At 46.6% G+C, this 26,091-nt stretch overlaps 1 protein-coding gene across 2 annotated transcripts; it reads right to left on the reverse strand.

The window, feature by feature from the left end:
* Positions 1 to 26,091, reverse strand: MEP1B (meprin A subunit beta). 2 transcript variants are annotated; one of them, XM_045574585.1, is made up of 16 exons: positions 25,960 to 26,091; positions 24,078 to 24,096; positions 23,225 to 23,275; positions 23,098 to 23,141; positions 20,626 to 20,704; positions 17,142 to 17,259; positions 16,318 to 16,496; positions 13,882 to 14,100; positions 12,890 to 13,042; positions 11,536 to 11,751; positions 8,553 to 8,996; positions 6,674 to 6,853; positions 4,477 to 4,588; positions 4,306 to 4,380; positions 2,984 to 3,188; positions 1 to 237 (listed from the first exon to the last, which is right to left on the reverse strand). In XM_045574585.1, exons 1-16 carry the CDS (start codon positions 26,020 to 26,022, stop codon positions 223 to 225), a joined length of 2,172 nt encoding a protein of 723 aa, XP_045430541.1. In that variant the 5' UTR covers positions 26,023 to 26,091; the 3' UTR covers positions 1 to 222. The 2 variants fall into 2 exon arrangements, with proteins under 2 accessions (XP_045430541.1, XP_036273540.2); XM_036417647.2 differs by having other exon boundaries at positions 4,306 to 4,387; positions 4,514 to 4,588; positions 25,960 to 26,089.

Below are 26,091 nucleotides of genomic sequence, written 5' to 3' on the forward strand. Positions count from 1 at the left end.
TTTATTTTCCTTGCTTCCCCTCCTTTAAGAACAAAAGCACAAACAACATTCCACTAACGTGCCATTTGCCACAAGAACGGTTTACTCCAGGGCATGTCGCTATTCACAGAGCGGGTCCGTTTTTAGAAGGAGGAGGGGGTGGCAAGGTGCTTGAGGTGGAATCCACGACACAGAGTCCTCTTGGGCTGCGTTGGCCAGAAGGTCGCCTCGGTGCACTCATCTTCAAAACACATGCTCCTGGCGGGGAAGGAACAACGATGACTTAACCTCTAACCTTAAAAGCTGCCCTTCCAGTGGAACCCATCCAGTGGTCCCATTTAAAATATATATATATATACTTTATTGATTTTTTTACAGAGAGGAAGGGAGAAGGACAGAGAGTTAGAAACATCAACCAGCTGCCTCCTGCACACCTCCTACTGGGGATGTGCCCACCACCAAGGTACATGCCGATGTTTCTAGCTCTCTATCCCTCTCCCTTCCTCTCTGTAAAAATCAATAAAATATATTTAAATATATATATATATATATATTTTAATAATAAAATAAAATATTATAACCTAAAAAATATATCAGGTCTTGGATACTCATTTTTAAGAAAATATACTCTTAATTTTCTTACACGCAATATTTTATTTTCATAGGTACCCTAATGGGGCATGTTTTTCTTTAGTTTCACGTACTAGTCATTTTCAGAGACTATTTTGAATGAAATAGAACTGGAAAATTTTTAAAGCTTCAGTTTTAAGTGATGTTCAGATCTTATGCTAATTTTTTTGGTGCTATTTTGTGAGTGAGAATAGAAATCTGCACCTGAAACTCTGTGCTCTCTATTACGGGGATACACAGTGGGTGCTGGGGCCCCGTCATCCTGCCCTTTAGCACAAAGGCTCCCATGTAGGACATGTGCTACTCCCAAACCCCCTTGCCCAATGTTTCCCTTTTCTTGGGGGGCAGCTCCCATCCAATGGCTACTGATGCTGTGAGCACCTCCCTGGCCTCCATTCAGGACACACCTAAGGGGCCATCCCAGCTGCAGAGATTGAGGGGGGCTGAGCCCTCAGCTGCTGAGAGGGTTAACTTGAAAAGCAGGCAGACAGCACAGGGTCCAGGGGAAACAGAGGCAGGGCAGACACGGCCGCTGGAGCAGCCTGACCACAGGGACCAACCACGCGGAGATAATAATGTGTTTCTGGACTCAGGCGGGAGGTGTGGGGAAACAAGGCGGGCCTGCAGCAGCCAGGTGTACGAACGCATAGAAACACAGAAAGTTCAGCACGGGAGCAGGGAAAGCACACTCAGGAACAGGGGCTGTTCAGACGGGAGCAGAGAAAGCACACCCAGAAACAGGGGCCGTTCAGATGGGAGCAGAGAAAGCACACTCAGGAACACTGCTGGGCAAGAACAATTGAGGACGTCCATCAGGTAGCACAGAGCAGATTCAGCAAATACATACCCCGGCCTCCCAGGCTTTCCCGGGCAGCCCGTTCTTGGGGCCCCTCCCCTGCAGGGAGCCTGAATCTGCTTGCAATAAACTTTTACTTAAATCCTCTGTCTGAGGAGCTCATTCCCCGGGGACACGACCCAGGAAACACCTTGGCTCACCGTTCCGGCCACTAATCACTCATCACGGTGACCACATCCAGCCCAACCGCCCGCCCTCAGCCCAGCTGCCCTCTCTGGCCCAGGTGCTCCCAGGAGCGCTGCCCCCTTAGCCTCCCGCCCGCCAGTGTCCACCTGAGCCTGCTTTCCAGCAACCAGCTGGGCCTGGGGGGGTGGCAAGTCTGAGGCCAGACTTCAGCCCTCCACGTGGGAACTGGCCTGACAGGTGTGACTGCATGTGAAGCCGGAGCGGGGGCCTTCTCTCACAGGAGGGCCCCAGATGCGCCTGCACCCCCTTCCAGCAGCCAGAGCCCCGCCATCACGCACGGGTGTTTCCCACGAAAACCTCCAGGCCGCCTCTGACCCGGAGGTGGGAGCTCGGGCAGGGCCGCTCTGCCCATCAGCAGGGACCCAGTCCCAGGAAGATAACCAGCTCCCCCCAGAGCCTCCTCGGACCCCAGTTTAAGAAGCGGTGATTCAAAAACAGATCCAGAGGCACAGAAGCATCAGACAGACCGTCCAACCTCAGGGGGAAGGCGGGGAGGGGAGGGTTACAGATCAACCCAAGGACATGCATTCATATTATAGAAGCATAGCCTGTGGACACAGACAATGAGGGGTGAGGGCCTGGGGGGCGGGGTTGGGGGGGCTGGGAGAGGTCAATGAGGGAGGGGGAAGGGAGACATATGGAACACTTTCAACAATAAAAAATTTAAAAATAAAAATAAATAATTTTTAAAAAAGAGAGAGAGAGAGAGAGAGCCGTTGATTCATCGTGAAGGCCACCAAAACACATGGTCCCAAGCAGTGGTCCCCAGCACGGGGAAGGAAGAGAAACATTTTTAAAGTCTATTTTAAAAAGTAGCCGAAATCGGCTGAAACCGGTTTGGCTCAGCGGTAGAGCGTCAGTCTGCGGACTGAAAGGTCCCAGGTTCGATTCCGGTCAAGGGCATGTACGTTGGTTGGGGGCACATCCCGGGTAGGGGGTGTGCAAGAGGCAGCTGGTCGATGTTTCTCTCTCATCAATGTTTCTAGCTCTCTATCTCTCTCCCTTCCTCTCTGTAAAAAATCAATAAAATATATTTTTTTAAAAAAGTAGCCGAAACCGGTTTGGCTCAGTGGTAGAGCGTCAGTCTGCGGACTGAAAGGTCCCAGGTTCGATTCCGGTCAAGGGCATGTACATTGGTTGCGGGCACATCCCCGGTAGGGGGTGTGCAAGAGGCAGCTGGTCGATGTTTCTCTCTCATCAACGTTTCTAGCTCTTTATCCCTCTCCCTTCCTCTCTGTAAAAAATCAATAAAAATATTTCTTAAAAGTCTCCCTTCTTCCTCATACGAGTTCATTCCTAGGTTTGAGTCACCAAACCTCAGACCCGACTCACGTTTTCCACAGGAACTTCGGCCGTGCTGGGGCCCGTCTTCTGGCGGTAGCGCCTCCGGGTGCAGTAGACACTGAGCAGGGTGACCACCAGCATCACCGCGAACACGGCGGCCGTGGAAGACGCCGTGATGACGATGGTGTCGCGCGTGGAGCCCCTCTTTTCACACCGCGCCCCCATGTACCACCAGTCGTCCCCCGACGGGCACCTGCACGGCCAGAGCATGCTCTGTTAGGAGCTGGCATTTATATCAGGCATCTGCTGCCCAGCGGGCGTGACTCCGTGGACGAGCATGGCCTTAGGAACCAGGAGGTCAGGGTTCGATTCTCGGTCAGGGCACAGGCCCGGGTTGTGGGCTCATCCCCAGTGTAGGGCGTGCAGGCAGCCGATCAATGATTCTCTCTCGTCATTGATGTTTCTCTCTCCCTCTCTCCCTCTCCCTTCCTCTCTGAAATAAATAAAATAAAATAAAATAAAATAAAATAAAATAAAATAAAATAAAATAAAATAAAATAAATCTGAGCATCTTTGCCATGAAAGGTGTGTGTCAACGTCCAGGTCCTTGACCGTGGGGACATTTCACTCCGGACTAGAGGGAGTCGGACCAGCACCACTGGCCAGGTGGCACCACGGGCCAGGTGGCGACACGATCAGAAGCCAAGAATGACTTCTGATCGGGTTCTCAGAACAGCAGCTCCGAGGGGGAAGGAAGGTAGTGTGGGGAATGGAGGAAATTTAGTTCTCAGGGTCCTCGTCCCTCACCTCCCAGCTCTACACCCTGGCCAAGCTCTTCCCAAAACTTAAGTATCTCCACCTACTTAACGGGCAGTTACACTGACCACTTCAGACTATTGTCGCTCAGGAGGACTTTTTCAGACAATGAGAGCATAATGTGCTGTTTCTTATTGATTTTTTTTTTTTTTTTTTTTTTTTAAAGAAAGAGAGAGGGAGGGAGAGAGGGTTAGAGAGACAGAAACATCATCTACCAGCTGCCTCCTGCTCACCCCCTACTGGAGAGCAAGCCCACAAGCCAGGTGTGTGCCCTGACTGGGAATCAAACTGTGACCTTTTGGTTCCTAGGTTGATACTCAACCACTGAGCCACACTGGCCAGGCTCGTGTGCTATTTTTTCATAAGTAATTTTATTGTTCTTGTGACTATCCAAAGTCCCAAATAAAGAGCAAGAAATAGATATCCTATGGCTGGTTCTGAGATGGGAATGAGCTGATTTCACTCATGGGAGGTATCAGTATTCACTCGTACAGAGCGGGAACAACAGGATTTCAGACAGAAGAGGGGGGAGGTCTGGCCCAGGGACCCCTCACCTGCACTCAGCTTTGCCATTCCAGACGGTGCAGACACCGTCGTTCTCACAGGCGAAGTTCACGCAGAGGCCAGGGGTGGGGGTGCTGGCGGTGGAGGTTCTGGTGGTGGGGGTGCTGGTGGTGGGGGTGCTGGCGGTGGGGGTGCCGGCGGTGGAGGTTCTGGTGGTGGGGGTGCCGGCGGTGGAGGTGCTGGTGGTGGGGGTGCCGGCGGTGGAGGTGCTGGTGGTGGGGGTGCCGTTGGTGGGGACCGGCTGTGGGGCTGTGGTATTCAGGTGGGATATGTCTAAGGGCGGAGAGCAGGGGTGGAAATCAGGTTTTGCTTTCACAAGTATTTGACTTCTAAATTTCAGAATAGATGATCGGGTTTCAGGCTGGTGAGAGATGCAGGTCATCATGCAGCAGAGTCCAGCAACAGCCTGAGACAGTGAGCTACACAGAGGCGGCTTAAATCTAATAAAAGAGAAAGCTGGGCCCGCCTGGGGGCTACAACCGAACCCCGTATTTGCTGGGGCCTGGGCTTGCTGAACGCCAAGGGCCTGGGGCATGGTGGCTGTTAACCTAAGAACAAGAGGCGGTCTGAGAGGCCAGAGGCCTCCTGTTGTTACTTGAGATCAGCTCTTGGGGAAGCTGAGTTCCTGCAGAAACCCAAGGAGCTGATGAGGAGACAAGGGGAGCTGGTGAGGAAGCGTGGGGGGGAGTCTGTCCGTAAAGGAAAGGCACTGCTATTGGGCAGATGGCTTACAGTGGTGTTTGTTCTAAAGAACCTTGTTCATGGTCAGTCCCGATCTTGTTACCTTTGCAAACAGTTATTTGGCCACGGGCTGCTGAGGCCCAGCCTGGGGGTGACTTGGCCCTGGGCTAACAGTCCTAAGGTGAGGCCGCAGGCATGCACTGCAGCTCTGATGCCAACATTACGTGGCCCCATTGGTTATTTTTTTACAGGACCAGCCATCAAGGGACAGACAAGGGAACCAATGAGCAGGTCCCCAGGCAGCTGAGGGGCCTGCCCGAAGCCTGGGCTCTCTTGCTTGCTGTGTGGAGCATTGGGGGGACTTGGTGAAAGCAGCGGGCGCTGTTCCAGGGGTGTTTCCTGTGGCTCCCTACCCACACAGGGTCGGATGAACTGACGAACGTGGGACTAGTCGAGGGAGGAATCGTTTTATGTCGCCTTTCCTCCCTCGACACACGTTTCCTGAAATAATTTTTTCCAAGGAGTATCTTTTAGACCCCAACGGACACTGCAGTAACAACGCCCTGGTTTCACGCACCACTTCCACCACAAACAGGATCCTGATCTACTGAGATGCAGCTGGTCTTCGGGTGTAAATGAGTTAAAACCTTGCCCCGTAAAACATGGGGACCACCAGAATTCCTGGGAAATGTATTCTTTGGCCGCCATAGGTAAGAAAGTTTAAAAGATGATAGATGATTATTGCCAAAGTGTGTGTGTGTGTGTGTGTGTGTGTGTGTGTGTGCCGTATATATTCCCAGAAAAATGTATACATGCACTTTGAATAATTATAAAGGCGGTGTTTATTTATTAAGATACATTTCATTTTCAAAACTGAGCTATCAGCTATTAAAGTGTGTACACATTTGGGGAGGGACACCCTGTATATTTGAAAGATAATTCATTTTAAATTTAACTTCATGCCCTAACCAGTTTTGGCTCAGTGGATAGAGCATCGGACTGTGGACTGAAGGGTCTGGGTTAATTCTGATCAAGGTCATGTGCCTTGTTGCGGGCACATCCCCAGTGGAGAGTGTGCAGGAGGCAGCTGATCAAAGTTTCTAACACTCTATCCCTCTCCTTCTCCTTTCCTCTCTGAAAAAAAAAAAAAAAAACAAACAATAAAATATATTTGAAAAAATATATAATAAGAATAAATTTAACTTCATGTGCTTGTGTGACATTTTTGTTTCTGGAATCCTAGACTATAGTTCTAGGGTATAATGGCTATACTTTAACTTACCTTTTTTTAAAATATTTTTTTTTATTATCGATAGTATTACAGATATCTCCCACCCACTGCCCTTTACCCCTCTCCTCCTCCCAGATCCTACCCCCCAACACACACACACTTTAACTTATTTCTAACGTTTCCCAGCTGAAAGTTTTTTACTATTATTCCATGTAGTGCTAATTAAAATCTTTACCCTGAACCCTCCCTTTCAATTAGTTTCATATTGTTAATGATTCATACCAAAAATAATAATAATAATAATAAAATAAAATAGAATAAGATTTCCACCCAGGCCCATTTCCTCCCACATCCCTAATTAATACGCCTAAAAATAGAATCTGCCAGACCACAGTAGATACAGCAATGGCACAAGTAGCTTGGGTAGCACCATGCTATCTCCATACCTTCCACGGTCAGCAGGATGTAAACATCGTCTCCCTTGATGAAGTCTCTGCTCTTCAGCCGCTCGTGGGTGATGAAGGCACTGGTTCCCCTGCCCTTACCTCTTCTAAACTGAGTTCCGTTCGGGAAAAGGGCCTCTTGCCCCACTTTGGAAGGCCTGTCCCAGAAATAGCTCCCATCATCTGCAAAAGCAATTCGAATGCAGGGCCTGCGTTCAGCGTCCGCTCGGCTCTCGGTGGTAGGAAACAGGCAACTTGAAACCCAACTAGGATGGAGCCCCCAGTGACTACATGACGCCATGGACCTGGGATGCGTCCCTGCAAGTCGCTGGCCATTTCTCTGCCCTGAGGAAATGAGGCTGCCGGCAGGGAGGACCACGCTCTGGGTCCCTCCCGGGTGGAGGGTACAGGAAGTGTCCCAGGTGGGGAGTCAGATCTGTACTGACGGGCCAGCACAGAGACCCACTGCCCGGGAGGTGTCATTGCTCATGACCTTCTGAGTGTAGATCAGCCTGCTGACTGAGTTAAACCAATTTGCTGCTGATGGAGTGTTCAATATCAGCACAGAGTGACTTATCTTAACTGACTGGCTCACCTACTATCTGAGTCCTCAGGAGTAGAAGCCAGAAAGAGAGAGAGAAAGAGAGCAGTGCCCTGGAGACAGGTGGCAACCACCCAACCCGGAGCCATTGTCACCGTCATTCAGGGAGGAATGTGTTTTTTAAAAAAGGAAAGAAATTCTGAACATCACATCCCTACAGCCTTTTGTGGATGTTATTTTTCCCCCTATGACACATAAGTCCATTATTTTCGTGTGTAGAGTTCAGGTCTGGCAATAATATTCACCTGGCCATAATTCCACCTGTCCTTTTATTGGGTCCCAAGGTGGCCATGGGTTATTAAAATGAGAAATGTGGTCACTGTACCCTGGCCACGTGGCTCAGTGGTTGGAGCATCATCCCATGCACCAAAAGGTGGGTGATCGATTCTCAGTGAAGGCACATACCTAAGTTTGCGAGTTTGATCCCAGTCGAGGTGCTTACGGAGGCAACAGAGCGATGTTTCTCACTCACATCAATGTTTCTCTCTCTCTCCTCTCTCTAAAATCAATAAAAACATATCTTCCATCCAGGATATAAAAACAACAACGAAGAAATGTGATAGCCGTCTGGATTCTGCTCCTTTTTGAGACTGGAAGATGGGGGAAATGTCCCCATTGGCAAATCCTCCAGAACTCCATAAAAAGGTGTAATCCGCTCCCCGCTTCCCAACACTCCACAGCATCTGCTCCTCTGCCTTCTGAACAAAAGCCACCCCCCTTACAAGAGCTGCCTTGGCTTGGGCGCCCCCAGTGGCAATATCAGGGAAGCACGGAGTAGGAGAACTCAGCAGCTGGGCGCCTCTTCATTCCAGCCTCTCCCCAAACTGCAGTGCTCAGTCTGGAGTGATGCTCATAACTAATCTCTGTGGTTGTTGTCACTGTCCCCCTGTCACTGCTGAGACACTACATACACCCCAAGAGGTTATTCCTCAAGATCTATTCACTTAGCCAATGAGAAGCAAACCTTGGGTTTCCATGCAGGCATGTCATGTCAGACTCTAAAACCAGCATTCCTGGCCCAACGCTGGGAATTCAGGAATGGCCCTCCAGTCCCAGGAATGCAGCCAGTATCATCTCTGTCTGCCGCTTCCCTGCTGACAATCCTGATGCTCTCCTGCCCCAGAGACTGTCCACAGCTGCAGAAACTCTCCTCCTTTCTCCCTCTGCTCCTGAACCTGGGCTCAGAACCCCTCGGTGCCAGGCTGTGCAGTCATTCCCACGCCACCAGTCCCTCCACGAGCAAGGACCGTGTGAGTGCAATAAAGAAAAGGAGCCACGAACCGTCAGTCAGCAGCGGGTCTGTAGTCACACTCCGCTGGTTGGACATACGCTGTCGAATGTCAGGGTTCTGGTCCAGGAGTGTCATCGTGGCTTGTTGCCAAGGACAGGGCCACTCTAATTGATCATCATTGGCTCCAGAGATCAAGTGGAAATATATCCCTGCGTTTGTCGGATTGCTTAGGGTCAAGGAGATCTGGAAGGCATAACCTTTAGGAGAGTAAAACGGAGGGCTGTAGAGGGCTCCATCGAGGCTGCCCATCAACTGTGTGAAGTTCCTGATGCGCCAGATATGATGAGGGCACCGCGTTTCCGAGAGATTAATGTCGTCGATGGACAGGCCACCCAGGGATGCACCAGCACCTCTGACCCCTCCAAACAGCACTCTGAATTTGTTGGCTACTTTCAGCGGTACGTGGTAAAGTTGCCAGCTCCCCGTGGGTATATCTGCAAAACACACATTATTATTGCAAAGAAGACACAGGACCGTGGACCATGAGAGTTCTAGCCTTGGTGGACGAACGCTTGTCCTAGGACCACCGATTTCCACAGGTCTGAGGTCTGGCTTCCCCACTCCTCCAGCCCCTGTCCTTTCACTTCCAGATATTTCTGTGGGGTCGGACTCCTCTCTGTAACATTCGTATGTTTATCTAGTTGTTTCTCAGATAGGTTACCCTTTCCCAGAGATGGGTGAGCCAACAACAGCATCAAACTCATGAGTACTCCACGCCCTACGTAGGGGTGACCTTTCATTCTGTGTTAATTCTGTGATCATTAAATGGCCACGCAAGCCCAATGGTCTACCCACGATGCCTGTGACACCCAGTCAAAACCTCCTTTAATGTACTTACACTCTGCTTGGAGCTCTGCCTTTACATGAACCATTTCCAACCACCTTTTCAGCAGTGTTAAACAGGACCCCACCAAACGCCACAAAGCCCACATCCTACAGTTTACTCCTTAATCAGACCAGTGACTCAACATTATAAATATTTATCTATTTTCATATCGTCCCCTCTCTCCCCAACTGTACTCCCCGCCACTGTGTCCCCACCCCTGGCTGGCTGCATGGCTAGGCCATCCTGTCTTATTTTTCCGTATCACATCCCCAGATAAGAAAGAGTCTATTCACATTTTTTTTCCAGAAGCCCCCAGGGCGAGAACAGCTCAATTGATGTAAGACTCATAATTAACACAACAATTTGAGATTTAAATATATTGGCACTTAATGAGAAACACAATTACTTGAAAATAACTTAGAAATAACCAGATTACAGAAAATGCCATTGTCCATGGATGGACTCTAGATTGAGCAAAAGCCTTTCACAAGATTATAGGACTGTTTAAATTCTGCACTCCTGCCGAGACTGGTTTAGCTCAATGGATAGAGCGTCGGCTTGGGGACTGACGGGACCCGGGTTCGATTCTGGTCAAGGGCATGTACCTTGGTTGCGGGCATATCCCCAGTAGGGGGTGTGCAAGAGGCAACTGATCGATGACTCTCTCTCATAGTGTTTCTAACTCTCTATCTCTCTCCCTTCCTCTCTGTATAAAATCAATAAAATATATTTTTTAAAAAATAAATAAATTCTGCACTCCTAGAAGAGATCAACCAAAGAACTTCTATACTCATATGCATAGCCATGGACACAGGCAATAGGGTAGTGAAGACCTGGGGAAGGTGTGGGTAGGGGCTGGGAGGTAAAAAGGTAAAATGGAAGATATCTATAATACTATCCTATGTAATAAGAGAGGAGTATGCTAATTATCCGTTACATCATGAGGCATAGCAACTGACCTCGTAACAACCGGATCATGGATCAGAAGGAGGGTGGGGCAGCAAACTACAAGTGAGTGGCGGAGAGCTACAGGGCAGGGCAGGGCAGCAAGCTATGAGGGGGCCCGGAGAGGAGCTACTGGAGCACGAATTGGTGCGCGAGGCTACTAGTCAACAATAAAAATATATTTTAAAAATTAATAAATTCTGGACTCATGAACAAGTTTTACGTACCTTCTGTGCTATTGTGTATCAGTGATAATAGCACAGATTGCTAATGGAAAGGCATATCTGTGTCTTATATATGTGCTGTGTATTGTATTATATACACTTGCATATAAGGTATGTGTACCGTGTGTGCTATATGTATATGTGAAGTGAGATTGTGACTCTCACTGTGGGTGCTCACAGGGAAACCATCATTGTTTTCAGATGTTTTTTTCCTAGTTAATGGGGGGAGGGGGGAGAAAGACCTATAGCATACTATGGATCGATTTTACAGTAGGTTTTACTCAATTCATTCAAACCAGGAGGCCCCCACGTGGGCAGACAGTCACACCGTTGCCAGCCCCACAGGAAACCCTTCCCAACCTTAGGCTTTCAGAGGGGATCGGCATGCCCCCTCTAGCCATGATTGAAATGACAGTGGGCGCCCACATGGCAGGGCCCTCACTCCACAGAGGGATTACCCCAGAAGTTCAATTAGCCAAGCCCTAAACATCAGATCCCTTCAGCGGGACTTGTTTGTAAGCTAGGAACTAGAGAAAGAGTCCCCTTTCCAGTCTGCAGTGGTAAGAAGTGAAACAGCCAAAGCCCCAGGTTCGTGGACAAAGCCCAGTGAGACGCAGGAGAGGCACCCAGCTGCGTTCAGGGACAGGCCCCATCCTGCCGAGGCCAGCTCCTCCCTCGTCCATGCCACAGCTCAGCCACACCAGCCGGGGACGCTTCCCATGTTGCCGAAGCTGGCTTCCATCCTGGCCAAGAACTGGCCACCTCCGTGCCGGAGACTGAGCCACGGTTTCTTAGGTGAGTCCCACCGCCGCGCAGAGGACCCTGGACGTAGCTTCCTTCCCACCGCATGGCCCCACAGGAGCAGCTGCTAAGCTGAAAAGCAATGACCCCGAGCCCCTGCCCTCCTGTAGGCGGTGCACCGAGCAGAGTTTAGACTGCCTCCCTCTGACCCACACAGAGAGGAGGTGGGCACAGTACCTTTTATTTCTTCCACCAGGGTCACCGTTCCGTTCTCGGAGCCTGCGGAATACTCGCGGATGTAAATGTTCAGCTGGTCGCTGCCGCTCCCGCTGTTGTATAAATAGAACTGCAGGCACTGAAACCCGCGCTTCGGGTACAGGGTCCTGCTCTCCAGCACCGCCATGGCCCCCGTGCTCACAGCACTGCTGTTGAAGTGCATGAAGAAGCCAGCGCCTGGGACCAGGGAAACAGCAGACGTGAGAGAGAGCAGCTGCTGGGTCCAGGAAGCCTATCTGTGGCTCCCGAGTTCCCCTCACTGCCCACAGGGTGCAGGGCACTGACATACGGTTCCAGAAGCAGGGAGTTTATAAGAGAGACAGTATCAGGCATCCGTCTATAGATGCTAACTTTCAAAAATGGAAAAATGTATCATCTTCCAGGCCTATTATCTCTCTCTCCTCTCTCTCTCCTCTCTCTCTCTCTCTCTCTCTCTCTCTCTCTCTCTCTCTCTCTCTCCCTCTCTCTTTCTCTTCCCTCCTTTTAGGATAATTCAGTTCTAGCCTTTTAGCAAGCTTGATGGTGATAATGCAACATTGTTGTCCATATTCATTGTGCTGCACTACTCATGCAAGTTTGCTAACTACTCATGCAAGTTTGTGCCCTTAAAAAACACCTGCCTCTCCCCCAACCCACCCACCTGGAAACGGGGAAGCCTCTCGCTTGGAGGCCCACTCCCGCCTAGACCAGCTGAGCTGCAAGCAGTGCCTCTGGGCTGTGAAGTCTACTGTCACCTATTTGCTGACAGAAATGAGCAAATAAATGAAAAATTGGTACTTGTGGCAAAAACAAAAACAAAACAAAACAACAACAAAAAAAAGCCCACTTAAATCAAAAGAAAATTATAATAGAAAAATATACTTATGTGAGTAAAATTAAATAAATTGTACTCTCTACCTTCAAGTATTTTTGTAATGGCAGCACGCAACCACGGCCAGCTGAAATCCTGACGCTGACCACTCCATGGCCCAGTGCTGCTCCCTAGCAAGTCGCTTGCGTCCTGCAAGCTTGGAGGAAACAGCTGATTCCAAAGATGGGGTCCCCCAGGAGAGATCACCTCCCCTGCATGGGTGTCTAGAAGAGCGGGTGACAGGCTTCGCAGAGCCCAGCTCAGACTCGGGAAGTAAAGCCAGCTCAGACCACAAGCAGAGAGTTAGCTGTGTCCTTGTGGCACAGATCTGAGTCTCCGGTGGCAGCCTGTGGCTCTCGTGAATAATGCAGAGAGGAGTTAGAGAGAGCAGGCCCCAGTCTCTCCTGGCCAAGGGCAAGGCTAGAAGCGCCAGCGGGCATGGGCCTAGACGCCTCCCTCTGGTACCTGCGCACTGGCCCATGTTGGAGTGGTCGCTCTCTGGCCCGCTGGGCACCTGGGACAGCCGTTGCCAGTCCGCACTGTCGCCAGAGCCCTGGATCATTCCGCACACATTTTCCAGCTCGAAATTGCACGAGTCCATGAAGCTCAAGGAAGAGGCTACAAAAGCAGAGAACAATTATTGACACACATCATGATCATCTAAGTAATAGAAATAGAGCATAAGCCTCGCTGGTTTGGCTCAGTGGATAGAGCGTCAGCCTGCGGACGGAAGGGTCTGGAGTTCCCTTCCAGTCAAGGGCACATGTCCGGGCTGCGTGCTCGATCGCCAGCGGGGCATGCAGAGGCAGGCCACCGGTGATTCTCTCTCATCATTGGTGTTTCTAACTCTCTCTGCCTCTCCCTTCCTCTCTGAAAAATCAATAAAAATACATTTAAAAATAAAATAAATGAATAAACAAACAAACAAACAAAGGCGGCGCCTCCTGGTTCCGGGTGGTGGGGGCTCGCAGACACCGGGATGTCTCAGGACCAAGACAGGCGCAGCTCTGCGGATCTGCACACACCGCCTGGCCCAAGTCTTTTCGTGGAACTGTCTGACTCAGCACCCGTGTCTGCACTCCGTCCTATTCAGATCACCAAGCCGGCACCCACATCCTCTGGTCCCATTTAGAGGATGGCTGTGCCTCATTTGGGCTGAAAAGGGTTTGGAAGATCAAACTGGGCTACGTGTGCATTCGTGACCACTCAGAAACCTGCGTGGGACGTGTTCCTGCAAGACACGATGTATCTTTGCACCTGAAAGCCAGACGGCTTGAGAAGCAAAGTGCGGCCTCCACATGGTAGGCTGGGGTTTGGGTGCTTTAAAAACTAAAGTCAAGCTTGGATCATTTCAGAGAGCTCAGTAATGCTCAGCAAAATGGCACCGAACGTAACCACCGCCCCCCACCCCCCGTGAAGCAGAGAGAGAAGAGGTCACCACAGAGCCGGTCGCATACAGCAGTTGTACAGCCGGTTCAGCTTGAGGAGGTCAGAGTCGCTGAAGTCCATCCTCTGGCCAATCACATCCATGAAGTCCGGGATCCTCGTTACAATTGTGGGTTCTGTTCCGTTTCTGAAGGCGGTTTTGCTGTAGTGCATGACTGACGTGTAGTCATAGGGGACGTTCAGAGTGTCTGAGACTTGGTCATCATAGATGTTAAAATTGTTCTCTTTGCCTGAAGGGTAAATTTTAAAAAATGTTTAAATTACTCGATGGTCACAGAATTCCATTTATTTTACTCTGAACGCTGCTAGTGTCAGAACAGAGACTGTAATAAACTCACTGCAACCTTTGCTATAACTGCTCTACATCATTTCAGGGGAGTTCCATGCATCCTGTCTCAGAATGCATTGTTCAGGCTTAGAATTGGGGTACCAGCCATTGCGCTGAACATATCTAAGTTTTCATTACAGCCCAAAGTTAGCTGTTAGCATTGGGCGCATGGTTCTGAGACCTGCACAGGGAAAGGAGGGTTCTAGAAGGTGCTGTGGGAACAGGCAGGTTCATGGCAGGTGGCAAGGGGAGGGCGGGGCGTCCACAGCGGGTGGAGTGGAGGTGCGGTGGGATGGGACCTGGGAATTATAATGCATATATAATGGATTCCCATAGTCAGGGGTTTTGTGGTTCCTGGAATATGTGAGGCTATTTTTTATTTTTTATTATTTTTTTAAAATATATTTTATTGATTTTTAGAGAGATGAAGAGAGAGGGATAGAGAGTTAGAAACATCGATGAGAGAGAAAAATCGATCAGCTGCCTCTTGCACACCCCCTACTGGGGATATGCCCGAAACCAAGGTACATGCCCTTGACCGGAATCAAACCCGGGACCTTTCAGTCCGCAAGCCGACACTCTATTCACTGAGCCAAACCAGTTTCGACTGTGAGGCTATTTTTTAAATGAATACATTTAGAGAAGGTACCAAGCTGCTTAGCATGACCTATGGGCAACTGATTGCAACTTGAAACCAAATGGTTTTGTGGACACCATGAGATAGGTCTGCTGTCCAAAGCACATACATATGTTGTCAAATCTAGACAGAAGTTTCTGCCAACAACGAGATGCCAGGCACCCTAAAGAATGAGGCTATGGAGTAAAGGTAAGCACTGCTCTTGCTGTAGAAATCCTTTCGTCTCTGCTGGCCTTACCAAGTTGAGATCGGGACACGGGGAGAGGGCGTGGGAAGGAGCAGGAGCTGTGGTGTTAAGATTATGAAGTCAGCCTTAATTGGTTTGGCTCAGTGGATAGAGCATTGGCCTGTGGACTAAAAGGTCCCAGGTTCGATTCTGGTCAAGGGCATGTACCTTGGTTGTGGGAACATCCCAGTAGGGGGTGTGCAGGAGGCAGCTGATTGATGTTTCTCTCTCATTGATGTTTCTAACTCTTTGTCCCTCTCCCTTCCTCTCTGCAAAAAATCAATAAAGTATATATTTTTTTAAAAGATTATGTCAGCCAGGACAGTGTGGCTTAATGGTTGAGCATCGACCTATGAACCGGGAGGTCACGGTTCGATTCCCGGTCAGAGAACATGCCCGGGTTGTGGGCTCGATCCCCAGTAGGGGGCATACAGGAAGCAGCTGATCAATGATTCTCTCTCATCATAGATGTTTCTATCTTTCTCTCCTTCTCTCTCTTTGAAACCAATGAAAATATCTTATAAAAAAAAAAGATTATGATGTCATAGGCCTCGGTACAGAGCAGACTTCACAGTGCCCCACACAACCTCGATGCTATTCTCTACACTGAACTACAGAGGCAGGGCAGGTGGCAGCTGTCACAGTGGGGAAATGTGGAGAGCCTGCGCTCTGGCCGGACCTGGTGTGAAACCTTCCAGAGCTGGAACACAAAGTCACAGGCGTTCTGGCTGTCCAACTACTGCACTGTTCCCCAATGGGGGTTCCGTGGATCCGTAAGTCCAAACACGCCACAAAAAGAAAACACAAAAAGACCCGGAATTACGCCACTTTAGGAAACGCTCCTGCCTCGGAGATTTATATTAATACTTCACGTTCATCTAACAAAGACTCGGAACAGCACAGCCGTGTGCATGATGGTTTCGTTTCTTTTAACCTAGGATTTCCCAGACTCATGTGACCACGGATCCCTTTCCACTCAACACCCGTGAGCATGTTGGTGAACAGGGCTCCCTAACACGTGATTCAGGAAACATTAGCTTCTAAGATCATGTCCAGCTCAAATGTATGAAGGGGTATGGCTATGCCCCAACAACCTTCATCCACTTCAACTCACTGAGTTAGAGCTAAATGAAATGACATCAAAATACTAGCGTTTTCCCAGTGTGTAAGGTGGGCACAGATGGCAGGAGAGGGCACAATGCTTAGATTCAGTCCTTAACGAAATAAAAAAAAGTAAGAAAACAAGAGAAATATACCTGACTGAATTCTGTCCCAAATTATGTTGACGTAGTCGTCCCGGTCAGAGCGCGACTGCTCGTGCCAGAAGCCCAGGGCGTGGAGGAACTCGTGTTGAATGGTTGCTATTCTGTCACAATTTTCCCCAATGGAGAGACTTTGGTTCCCAACGCGCTTGTTTCCTATCGAAGACCAGCAGCTTACAGGAGAGATTACAGGAGGAAGGAGAGAAGGTGTTATAACGATGCAGGTGGAGGTCTCAGGTCAAGATGCCTAGTTGCTAATCTGCTCAGTTACCCGCCGGGATCCTTCACCATGGAGGGACCTGCACACAAGTCTCTTCTCTCCTAACCCTGGTGAGCTAGGAACAATGTTCCCCCCAGATGTCCAAGTGTTTCGGATGGTCCTTGCTATGCTGATGGTCCTTGCTATGCTGAACAGCAACCACCCAGAATTGCTGCACTCCAAGCTAATAGCACTGTCACCTTCTTAACTCGGGGAGTAAGAGTCATTAGGTAAAAATAGATTTAAATACACACACACACACACACACACACACTTATGTTTTACTTGAAGAGGAGCTGAAGTTTACAAAGTTGTGAGATAAATGCCATGCAATCCCACCCTCCTTATATTAAAAAAAAAAAAGATTGGCAGATGGCTTGCATTTATGAAAATATTATTTTATGGATAGAAAAACTAGATCCAGCTGTCTTTAATTCTTCAACAAATAGGGAAGGAAGCTCCACCCTCCCTCAAGATCAAGGCCTCGGGCAATTGCTGTGATATCATGTCCCAGCTGCACAGTTCTCATTAACACCCTCAGAGAACACTCCTCACGTACCCACTGCCCTTGAACACTGATATGAAGTTTGCTTCTCCAGTCCAAGGCTTGAAGTCAATGCATGTTTTTAAGCGATAGCGTTCAAATGCGTTGAGGATAACTCCCTTAGCATTCATTTCTGAGGGAAGAAAACAAAAATACGTAGCTCATTCATATAAATGTGAGTTAAAACCCTATGACATCTCATCAACATTAAAACAAAATGACGTTGGACAAAAATATGGACAATAATACTGCCATATTATAATGCAAGTATTTGATTACTCTTCAGATCCCTTATTTCACCCCATATTTCTATGTATACCAGTTCCTAAAAGTTGCTCCCCAGGTTGAATTTCACCTTTGGACATCTCACTCAATACCATCTTCTGGTATTCAATCAGATCCTCTATCTGTGGAGTACCTGTTACATGCAAGGCACCATGAAAGATAGTCATTCATGCCCACGCTTCAACCTTTTCCTACATCCAAATAACTCCCAAATATTTCTCTCTCTGAGTGACCAGGCTACCCACCAACACTTTCCATAATATCTCTACCACAGAGAGCCTAATGCACTTCAAATTCTGCATTCCAGAAACTAATTTCCACCACACTTTTCTATCCCACCCACCCACTTTAAGACATGTTTCTTATTCTTGTTAAAGGTGCTATGATTCCTGGGCACTAGCATCCCTTTACCTGGGCCTACCTTTTTGACCTCTTGCTGTCAATCACTAAATCTAAAAATTGCCTCCTAAATGTCTTAGATGTATTGATTCTTGTCTACCCTTACTTAGAGAATCTTGGCTCAAAAACTCTTTAGTTGTTCCCTAATTATCTTCCATAGTCTCCCACCTGATCTCCCTCCTTTCTTATTGCCCTATCAATAATACATTTCTAGCCGAAACCAGTTTGGCTCAATGGATAGAGCATCGGTCTGTGGACTTCAGGGTCCCAGGTTCGCTTCTGGTCAAGTGCATGTACCTTGGTTGCGGGCACATCCCCAGCAGGGGGTGTGCAGGAGGCAGTTGATCGGTGTTTCTCTCTCATCGATGTTTCTAGCCCTCTATCCCTCTCCCTTCCTCTTTGTAAAAAAATCAATAAAATATATATTTTTAAAATAATACATTTCCATACTGTCTCAAAGGGGTAACAATCTTTTTCCACAAAAACTTTTGGTGGTTCCACGTTACCATCAGTATAAACATTCCCAATCCACATCCTGCCTCCCTGTCCACCCTCACTATCTCCTTCCTTCCTGTATGCATCCCAGCTAAGGGTGGCTGTTTTTCCCTTCCGCATGCCTTTGCACATGGGCCTAGGGCACCCTTCCCTAGAGCACATGTGTCAAACACAAGGCCCGCGGGCCAAATCCGTCCCGCCAGGCCTTGCAATGTGGCCCGCACCTCGCTGTCATCACTGCACTCCGCTGCGTTTCCATCACAATGACAGTTTATGACTGTTCAGTAAACCATTCGGCCCGTGATTTAGGCTGGATTTTAGATTTTGGCCCCTTCTCTGATTGAGTTCGACACCCCTACCCTAGAGGGACCTCACCAGGGAAATGCTATAGGTGTCGTTGGCGTGGGTGAAAAGCACTTCACGCAAAGAAATGAATGTCTCTTGAGAAACAGAATGCAAACTCAATTTCCATCTCACTTGTCCCTCCTCCCCAGCACCCGTAAATGGTGTACAACTTGCACAACCTTCACTCACCCCTGCTGTTCAGTGCCAGCTGTTCCCTAATGTTCATGCATTTAGATGGAGATGGCTCACATAGCTCTTTTAACATATGACTAATCATATGACTATTCCATTCTATTGTAATTAGTTTTGGATTTATCTGAATATCCACTGAAATGTATAATCTCTAAGGTAAAATTTCCAAACAGCAGTTTCTAAACTGATATTTTCACTCGTCCATACACAAAATGAGGATCAGCCCGGCTGGCATGACTCAGTGATTGAGTGTCGACTTACGAACCAAGAGGTGATGGTTCGATTCCCAGTCAGGGCTCATGCCGGAGTCGGTACCCAATGTGGGGCGTGCAGGAGGCAGTCAATCAATGATTCTCTCTCATCATTGAATTTTCTATCTCTGTATCTTTCTCCCTTTATCTCTGAAATCAATAAAAATATATTAAAAAGTAAAATAAAGACCATGTTTTAGAGTGGCCCATTATAATTATCAATAAATTTCTTCTATAGAAAAGCTACTCTTGCCCTAACCGGTTTGGCTCAGTGGATAGAACATTGGCCTGTGGACTGAAGGGTCCCAGGTTCGATTCTGGTCAAGGACATGTACCTTGGTTGGGAGGGAGATCAGCTGGGAGACCATGGGAAATAATTAGGGAACAACTGAAGAGTTTTTGAGCCAAGATTCTCTACGTAAGGTTAGACAAGAATGGATACATCTAAGACATTTAGGAGGCAATGGGGAGTTTGCAGGAGGCAGCTGATCGATGCTTCTCTCTCATCAATGTTTCTAACTCTCTATCTCCCTTCCTCTTTGTAAAAAATCAATAAAATATATATTTTTTAAAGCTATCCTTGGTTTTGAATTAGATTTTTCTGACTTTTTACAATTAAAACACTATTTCTTTTATGAAAGGAGGGTGATAAAAGGTAGTGGGTTCTTGTTTAAGCACCTGACTTGGCAAAATGAAACGTTGGTAAAGCATTGCCAGTTCCTAGAGTTTTATTTGTTTGGTTGTTTTGCTTTTTACTCATATGAGAATCTGAACATATGGGAAACCACAGCTTCACAATAAACACTAGCTCCCTAATCTTCATGTCCCTGGAATGTTGGTTAAATTAATTCCTTTATTGTCCAAAGCTCAACCAATATTTCAGACAAAATCACTTAGGCTCTTTTTATTGTTCACTTTGCTTATTTTTCTAAGTAACTTTACATACCTACAGAAAGCAACAAACAAAAAACCATCAAAAAACATAATTACATGCTCTTAGAAATACTGTAATCACATTCTTTCAGGAACATATAACAGTTATGGACACTCCAAGGTGTATACCGTGTTTTCCTGAAAACAAGACATCCTCCGAAAATAAGACCTACTTACAGGTTTCCTTCTGAGTGAAATATAAGGCATCCCCCAAAAATAAGACCCCCCCAGGCTAAACATGAGAGTTTTGGTCCACTGATTCTGAAAGAAATTGAGTCACAAGAAATTCACCAGGAAATCCAGGAATTGGATTGCTATGATGATGTTCCAGTAGATGATGACATGATTGTCATTGAATAAATGAGTAAATTCTTCATACTGTAGTATTCATAGTTTGTCTGGTTTGTGTTGACAACTACCGTACTACCGTACCGTAGACAGGTAATAAATTCCCTTTATTTTCATTTTAACAATAAATGTGTACCGTATTCTTCTTCATGGAAAAATAAGACATCCCCTGAAAATAAGACCTGGCGCATCTTTGGGAGCAAAAATTAATATAAGACACTGTCTTATTTTCGGGGAAACAGGGTACTAACCCAAGCTATCTTCTAGAACATATGGAATGGTATGAGGCCATCTATAGTTTTCTCCAATGATGGAATTTCTATCTTGTACCTGTAAAACATAAATATGGAAAAGGTAATTAAATGAATCAGGCAAAAGTTTACAAAGCAATAAATATTTAATCTAGCAGTAAATGAAGTTTTAAACTTCCCCAACCAGCTAAAACAAACTGTGTGTATGCACATGTGCCTGTGTATGTACCTCTGCTTTTATCATATTAGAACAAAGTTTCTAGGAGGAAATTTCTATCACTAATTTTGTTTATAGAGTTGAAGAAGAAATCATGCAAAACCGTGTAAATAATGATTGCTATAAAATGAACTATAAATATTGGTAGACTAGTTTCCTATACAAGAGACTAGTGGCCTGGTACACAAAATTCATGCACATTAAAAGGGAATTCATTAGAGGAAATATTTTAATATTGTGTCAGAGGTGAAATGAAATTAGTAAAATGTATATGAAAATCTTCCTCCTGTCAGAGTCTGGGGCACACCGTGGGACCCAGACTCAAGTTTTTACCCACCCATGTGCACCTCAAAATCATGCAGACCCAGACCCAGCTGGACCCACCCCCATTGGGTGAAATCCAGACCCAGTCAGTCTTACCCCTGGCACAGCCTCAGGTCCTCCGGCCCAGTGCCAGGCCGAGGATGCTGGCTCAGGTCCCCCATCAAGACCCACTGGGTGGGGGGCACAGCTTCAAGTCCCCCAGTCTGGTGCAGAGCAAGGGACACAGCCTTAGGTCCCTCAGCGCACCCTCAGGGACCCTGGCCCAGCATCGGGAAGGAGATGTGGCCTGAGGTCCTCTGGCCAGGTTGGGGGAGTGGCCTGAGGTTCCCCCATTCAGCCCCACAAGGTGGGGGGCGTAGCCTCAAGTCTCCTGCTCCAGCCCACACAGTCTCAGGTTCCTGCTGATTGCTCATTACAGCTCAATACAGGAACCCCACCTACGCTGTGGGTGCAGCCATCTTATGATGGCATGAGGGTCAATTTGCATATTACCTCTTTATTATATAGGATTACAAATGTACAAAAAGGAAGTGATGGCAAAACCTCAATAATCTTGATCTTAGAGTCAGAAAAAGTTACATGAACTGGGGCAACATTTTTAAAATTTTTAAACAACTTGAAATTTTTATAGTAAAGAACTAATTTCGCCCATGCCATCATTAAGTCAACAGAATGAACACCGCTCTAGGGAATAGGGGTTCGCTGGTAACAAAACTGCCAAGGTCTTCACCTTCAAGGAACTAATATCTAGTGAAAGAGACAAATAGAATGTAAGGAAACACATTAAGATGAAACCGACTGCATTTAATTGTAGTGGAGGACATTTTTTTTAAGCAGGGGGGGAGGGAGAGTGTAGATAAAAGTAAATGGGTAGGGGAGTATGTTAATAAGAGGTCAGGCCAGAAGTCTTTGAAAGGAGGACATTTAAGGTGGAACAGGAATGATAAGAAGAAGCCAGAATTAAAAGGAACCTTAGGAAGATCATTTGGGGCAGAGGAACCAGTGCTCGCCCTGGTTCTGACAGGGGAATATGCTTGGTATGTTTTGAGGATGATTTGAGGCCGAAGCCTAATGAGTTAGGACAGAAAAGAAATGAGATAAGGGAGGAGGACAGGGAGGGGAGGGGAGAAGAGGATAAATGAGAGGAGCACAAGGCAGGAGTTAAATTATGCGAGGTCTTGAAGACTATGGGTAAACTTGGACATTATGCTAAATGCAATAGGAAGCTATTGAAGTTTCAAGCCAGGAAGTGAAATGGTGTCGGTGAGTTTTCCCCTTAGAAAAGGGCAATATTTGAAATAGAAGGACAAGTTAGGAGAAAAGTGGATTCTTTGAGTTATAGATTGGAGGTAACAATGACAGAACTTGCTGAAGATTGGGTGGTGGGGAAAGGGAAGAAGCAGAGGAGACTCCTGGAGTTTTCACTTATTCAATGGCAGCGGGTGAAGGTGTAGTAAGGACTTCATTTAGAGGAGAGACTCCGTGCAAAGTCTGGGAGGACCTCTACTTGGCAACATGACTGTTAGCTGTCAGGATAGAAGTCACAAAACCCAACTCTCATGATAAAAAGCCTGATTCCCTGAAGATGTAGAAGTTTAGTTTAGCTTTGCTTCAACTACATTGGATCAGTGAGGTTCTATTAAAAACATGAAAATATTGTTCCAATAATGAAAATCAAAAACATCCATAAGCCCGAGGCACTCCCGGTGAGTGATCGTGGCTTTTGCCACACAGAAATCTGAGTAACAGATCACGGAGGCTCTGTTTTGTGAGTTCCTTGCAGTACATTGAACAAATGTGTCACTGTGATTCTGTGCGTGTAGAGATCATCGGGCTTAACTAAGCCCGTGCTTGCCAATCATTCTCAGATACTCTGTTTCTTAGCTTCCAGTGGTTAATAGAAGAGTCTTCCTTGCATTGTCTCAACTCACCCCGTCCAGTCTGATGTCTCCCTCAAAAAGATCCAGACCCAAAGCTAAGAGGAAAGATAGAAATTTGTGTTAGCAAATGTGTTCAAACTCCTCACTTAATAAAAGGTGTAAAAAAAAATCTACAAACCTTCATTAATATCAAATATATCCTGGTCAATTCCACCATCTACATCTTTAACTGAAATAAAGAAAAACACATTGAATGTTATGTTTCTAAAAGAAGAAATCTTTATCAGTTATTGGATTAGAAGTGAGCAAGATTCTAATCAGATGAGTGATTACTTGTTTCTGAATTAATACATATACATTGATTGGTTGATTGGTTGGTTGGTTGGTTGGTTGGTTGAGAACCTCTCATGAACCAGGCTTAAGGCTATGGAGCTTTTGCATTTATGCTCTTGTCCTATTTGTGTCCCTTGAATCCCTAATGACTTAAGAATAGGAAATTCTTTACTTCATATAATATTAAACTCAATTTGGAAGACTAAGTAACAGAATTGATGAAATAGAAAGAAAATATTTAAAATTGGTCAAACCAGTTCCGTCTACCCATATATGTATATTCTTTGCAATAGTGTATCTTGGAACTCTCAAGCAAAATCCCTAACTTAAATTTAAATTGCAAAGGGGTGAATAACATGGCCAAATATCTCAGTGTACAGCTGAATAGGATGTTCATCTGATCTGACACAAAATAGCTAAATTAATAAGAGCAAGCATTTATGGATGTCTGTGTGTCAGGCACTGTGTTTGACCTTTCCTACTCCTCCATCTTGTTTTTCTGCTGGGTACGTAGAACCCTGGACCAGGAAATAAAATGCTCCTCAATGAATCAAGAGAAGGAAGTATTTGATCAAAGTTCAATGCAATTATGCAAGCACTTAGCATTAAATGTGTCCCAAGTTCTTCTGTTCTGCTGTTCTATTATATACATAACTTCCTTTTTATATAGCTTAGAGCAAATCTCAAAACACACTCACCAAAATGTTCTGGAGTTGGCTGGGAAATAAACACATAAAAGAAGATATTATTATGGGGCCCATGATTTAATGGTCTTCTGGGTTCCAATTTATATCTAGCCATTTGGGGTGGGGGGTTGAAGGGGGAAAGACGGGTTCCATTAATAGTATGAATTACTTTCTGACATCTATCTAAGACAGTTAAATTGGAGTCTAAGATGACTTTCTGACCAAAGCGTCTTCCCATTTCATATAAAAAAAATAAAACTTCCTGCCTGGCCGGCATGGCTTAGTGGTTGAGCGTCAACCTATGAACCAGGAGGTCACGGTTCGATTCCCAGTCAGGGCACATGCCTGGGTTGCTGGCTCCATCCCCAGTGTGGGGCATACAGGAGGCAGCTGATCAGTGATTCTCTTTCATCATTGATGTTTCTTTTTCTCTCTCCCTCTTCCTTCCTCTCTGAAATCAATAAAAATAAAAATAAAATTTTTTTAAACTTCCTGGTATATGAAAGAAACTAGAAACCAACTTCACAGATTGAAGAGAAGGCAGAACATAGGACTCCAGCCCTGAAATGTGTTCACTTTTATCATAAATTTCCAAAGAATTCATGGAGTTGCGTTTGGAAACCCTAAAAATGTATTCCCAACATTGAAATATTATTATAATATATAACAATCCTTTAAAAATAAATGTTATTGAAGACCTCATTAATCATGGTTTACTTTTCTATTTTACTCAAGACACTGCCTTCAAAGACAATACCAAATGTTTTTGTTTTTTTTAAAAAAGCCTATGGGTGTAGGTAGCATTGTTATTACAAACAAACACACTTCTGAAGACAGAAGCAACCCAATGAAACCTAGACTACATCGGTGGGAAAATCAGGTAGCCCTGGGGAGTGTCCAGGGTGGGCTAGTAAAAAGCTCAGGGGGCCAGCAGATGGCACATCTAGGTTATAGTTCTGATGCCACCAGCTACGAGAAAGGCAGCTCAGCTCCCCTTCCTAACACTCGGTCAAACCCAGTCACAGCTGCTCTGCAGGGCATTGTGAGGCTTACATGATGTCACATGAAAGCACTTTTTAAACTATAACAAAATGTCACCCAGATGTAAGGAACAATTTTGTGTAAAAGCAGGTTCTGTGTCTACGTTCTAGATTCACGTGGAGCCTTTGGAGAGAGTGGGCATGAGCGCATTGGACCATGACGGTCCTCACTGACGGTAACAGGCTTCAGCCACACAGACACACACATGCAAGCGTTTCCACAGAACAACCTGTGCCGTTTGTCCTGATGGCAGTTTGAAGGCTGTCCCAATGGCTTTTCTTGTTCTCAGCACTACCGTGGCTGTTCACGGAACATTAGCATATGATAATGACTGTCGTTTTAAAGGACAGCTAGAGCCTGCCCAGGCATTGGGAACCTCACGTATACCCTCAGGCTGGGTGGTGGTACAAACTGCCTGTCACTCAGAGGCCCGGTCTCACTTCATGAGGGAGCGGCTGGGAAATCCCATGTTGCCCGCCTTCCTAAGCATGTCCTGTGCCTGACAGGCACCATTCACTCCAATCTCGCCTCACCTCCTGGGCCAGCAATTTGATGTCATTCAGCAATAAAAATGGAATGATTTTCCCGTTTCCCATCTCATCAGCAGAAAACTTGTCACATACCAATGACACAGAGAGAAACCTAGCGTTACGTCCATGTCTCTGACTCCTCAGACCTGCCCGCCCCTGCTTGCCAAAAGGGAAACGCTCATTCCATTAATACATCAACATTCGTTAAAAAAAAAAAAAAAAAAAAAAAAAAAACCAGAAAGCAAAGCAAACCAATTTTTCTTTAGCAAATGGTATCAACGGCCCAGATTTTTCTAACTGTCCTCCACACATTATTTTCTTACCAGGCCAGACACCATGAGGCAGGAGGCAGCGAGCAGCAGCCGAGGCAGAACCCATGAATCCATGCTGTCACCTGCAGCTGCAAGTTGCAAACTCTGCAATTGAGAACAGCGTTTACCTTTTAAAAGGCAAAC

This window comes from Pipistrellus kuhlii, unplaced genomic scaffold, assembly GCF_014108245.1.
Source record: "Pipistrellus kuhlii isolate mPipKuh1 unplaced genomic scaffold, mPipKuh1.p scaffold_m20_p_6, whole genome shotgun sequence".
In the NCBI taxonomy this organism is placed as follows: domain Eukaryota; kingdom Metazoa; phylum Chordata; class Mammalia; order Chiroptera; family Vespertilionidae; genus Pipistrellus; species Pipistrellus kuhlii.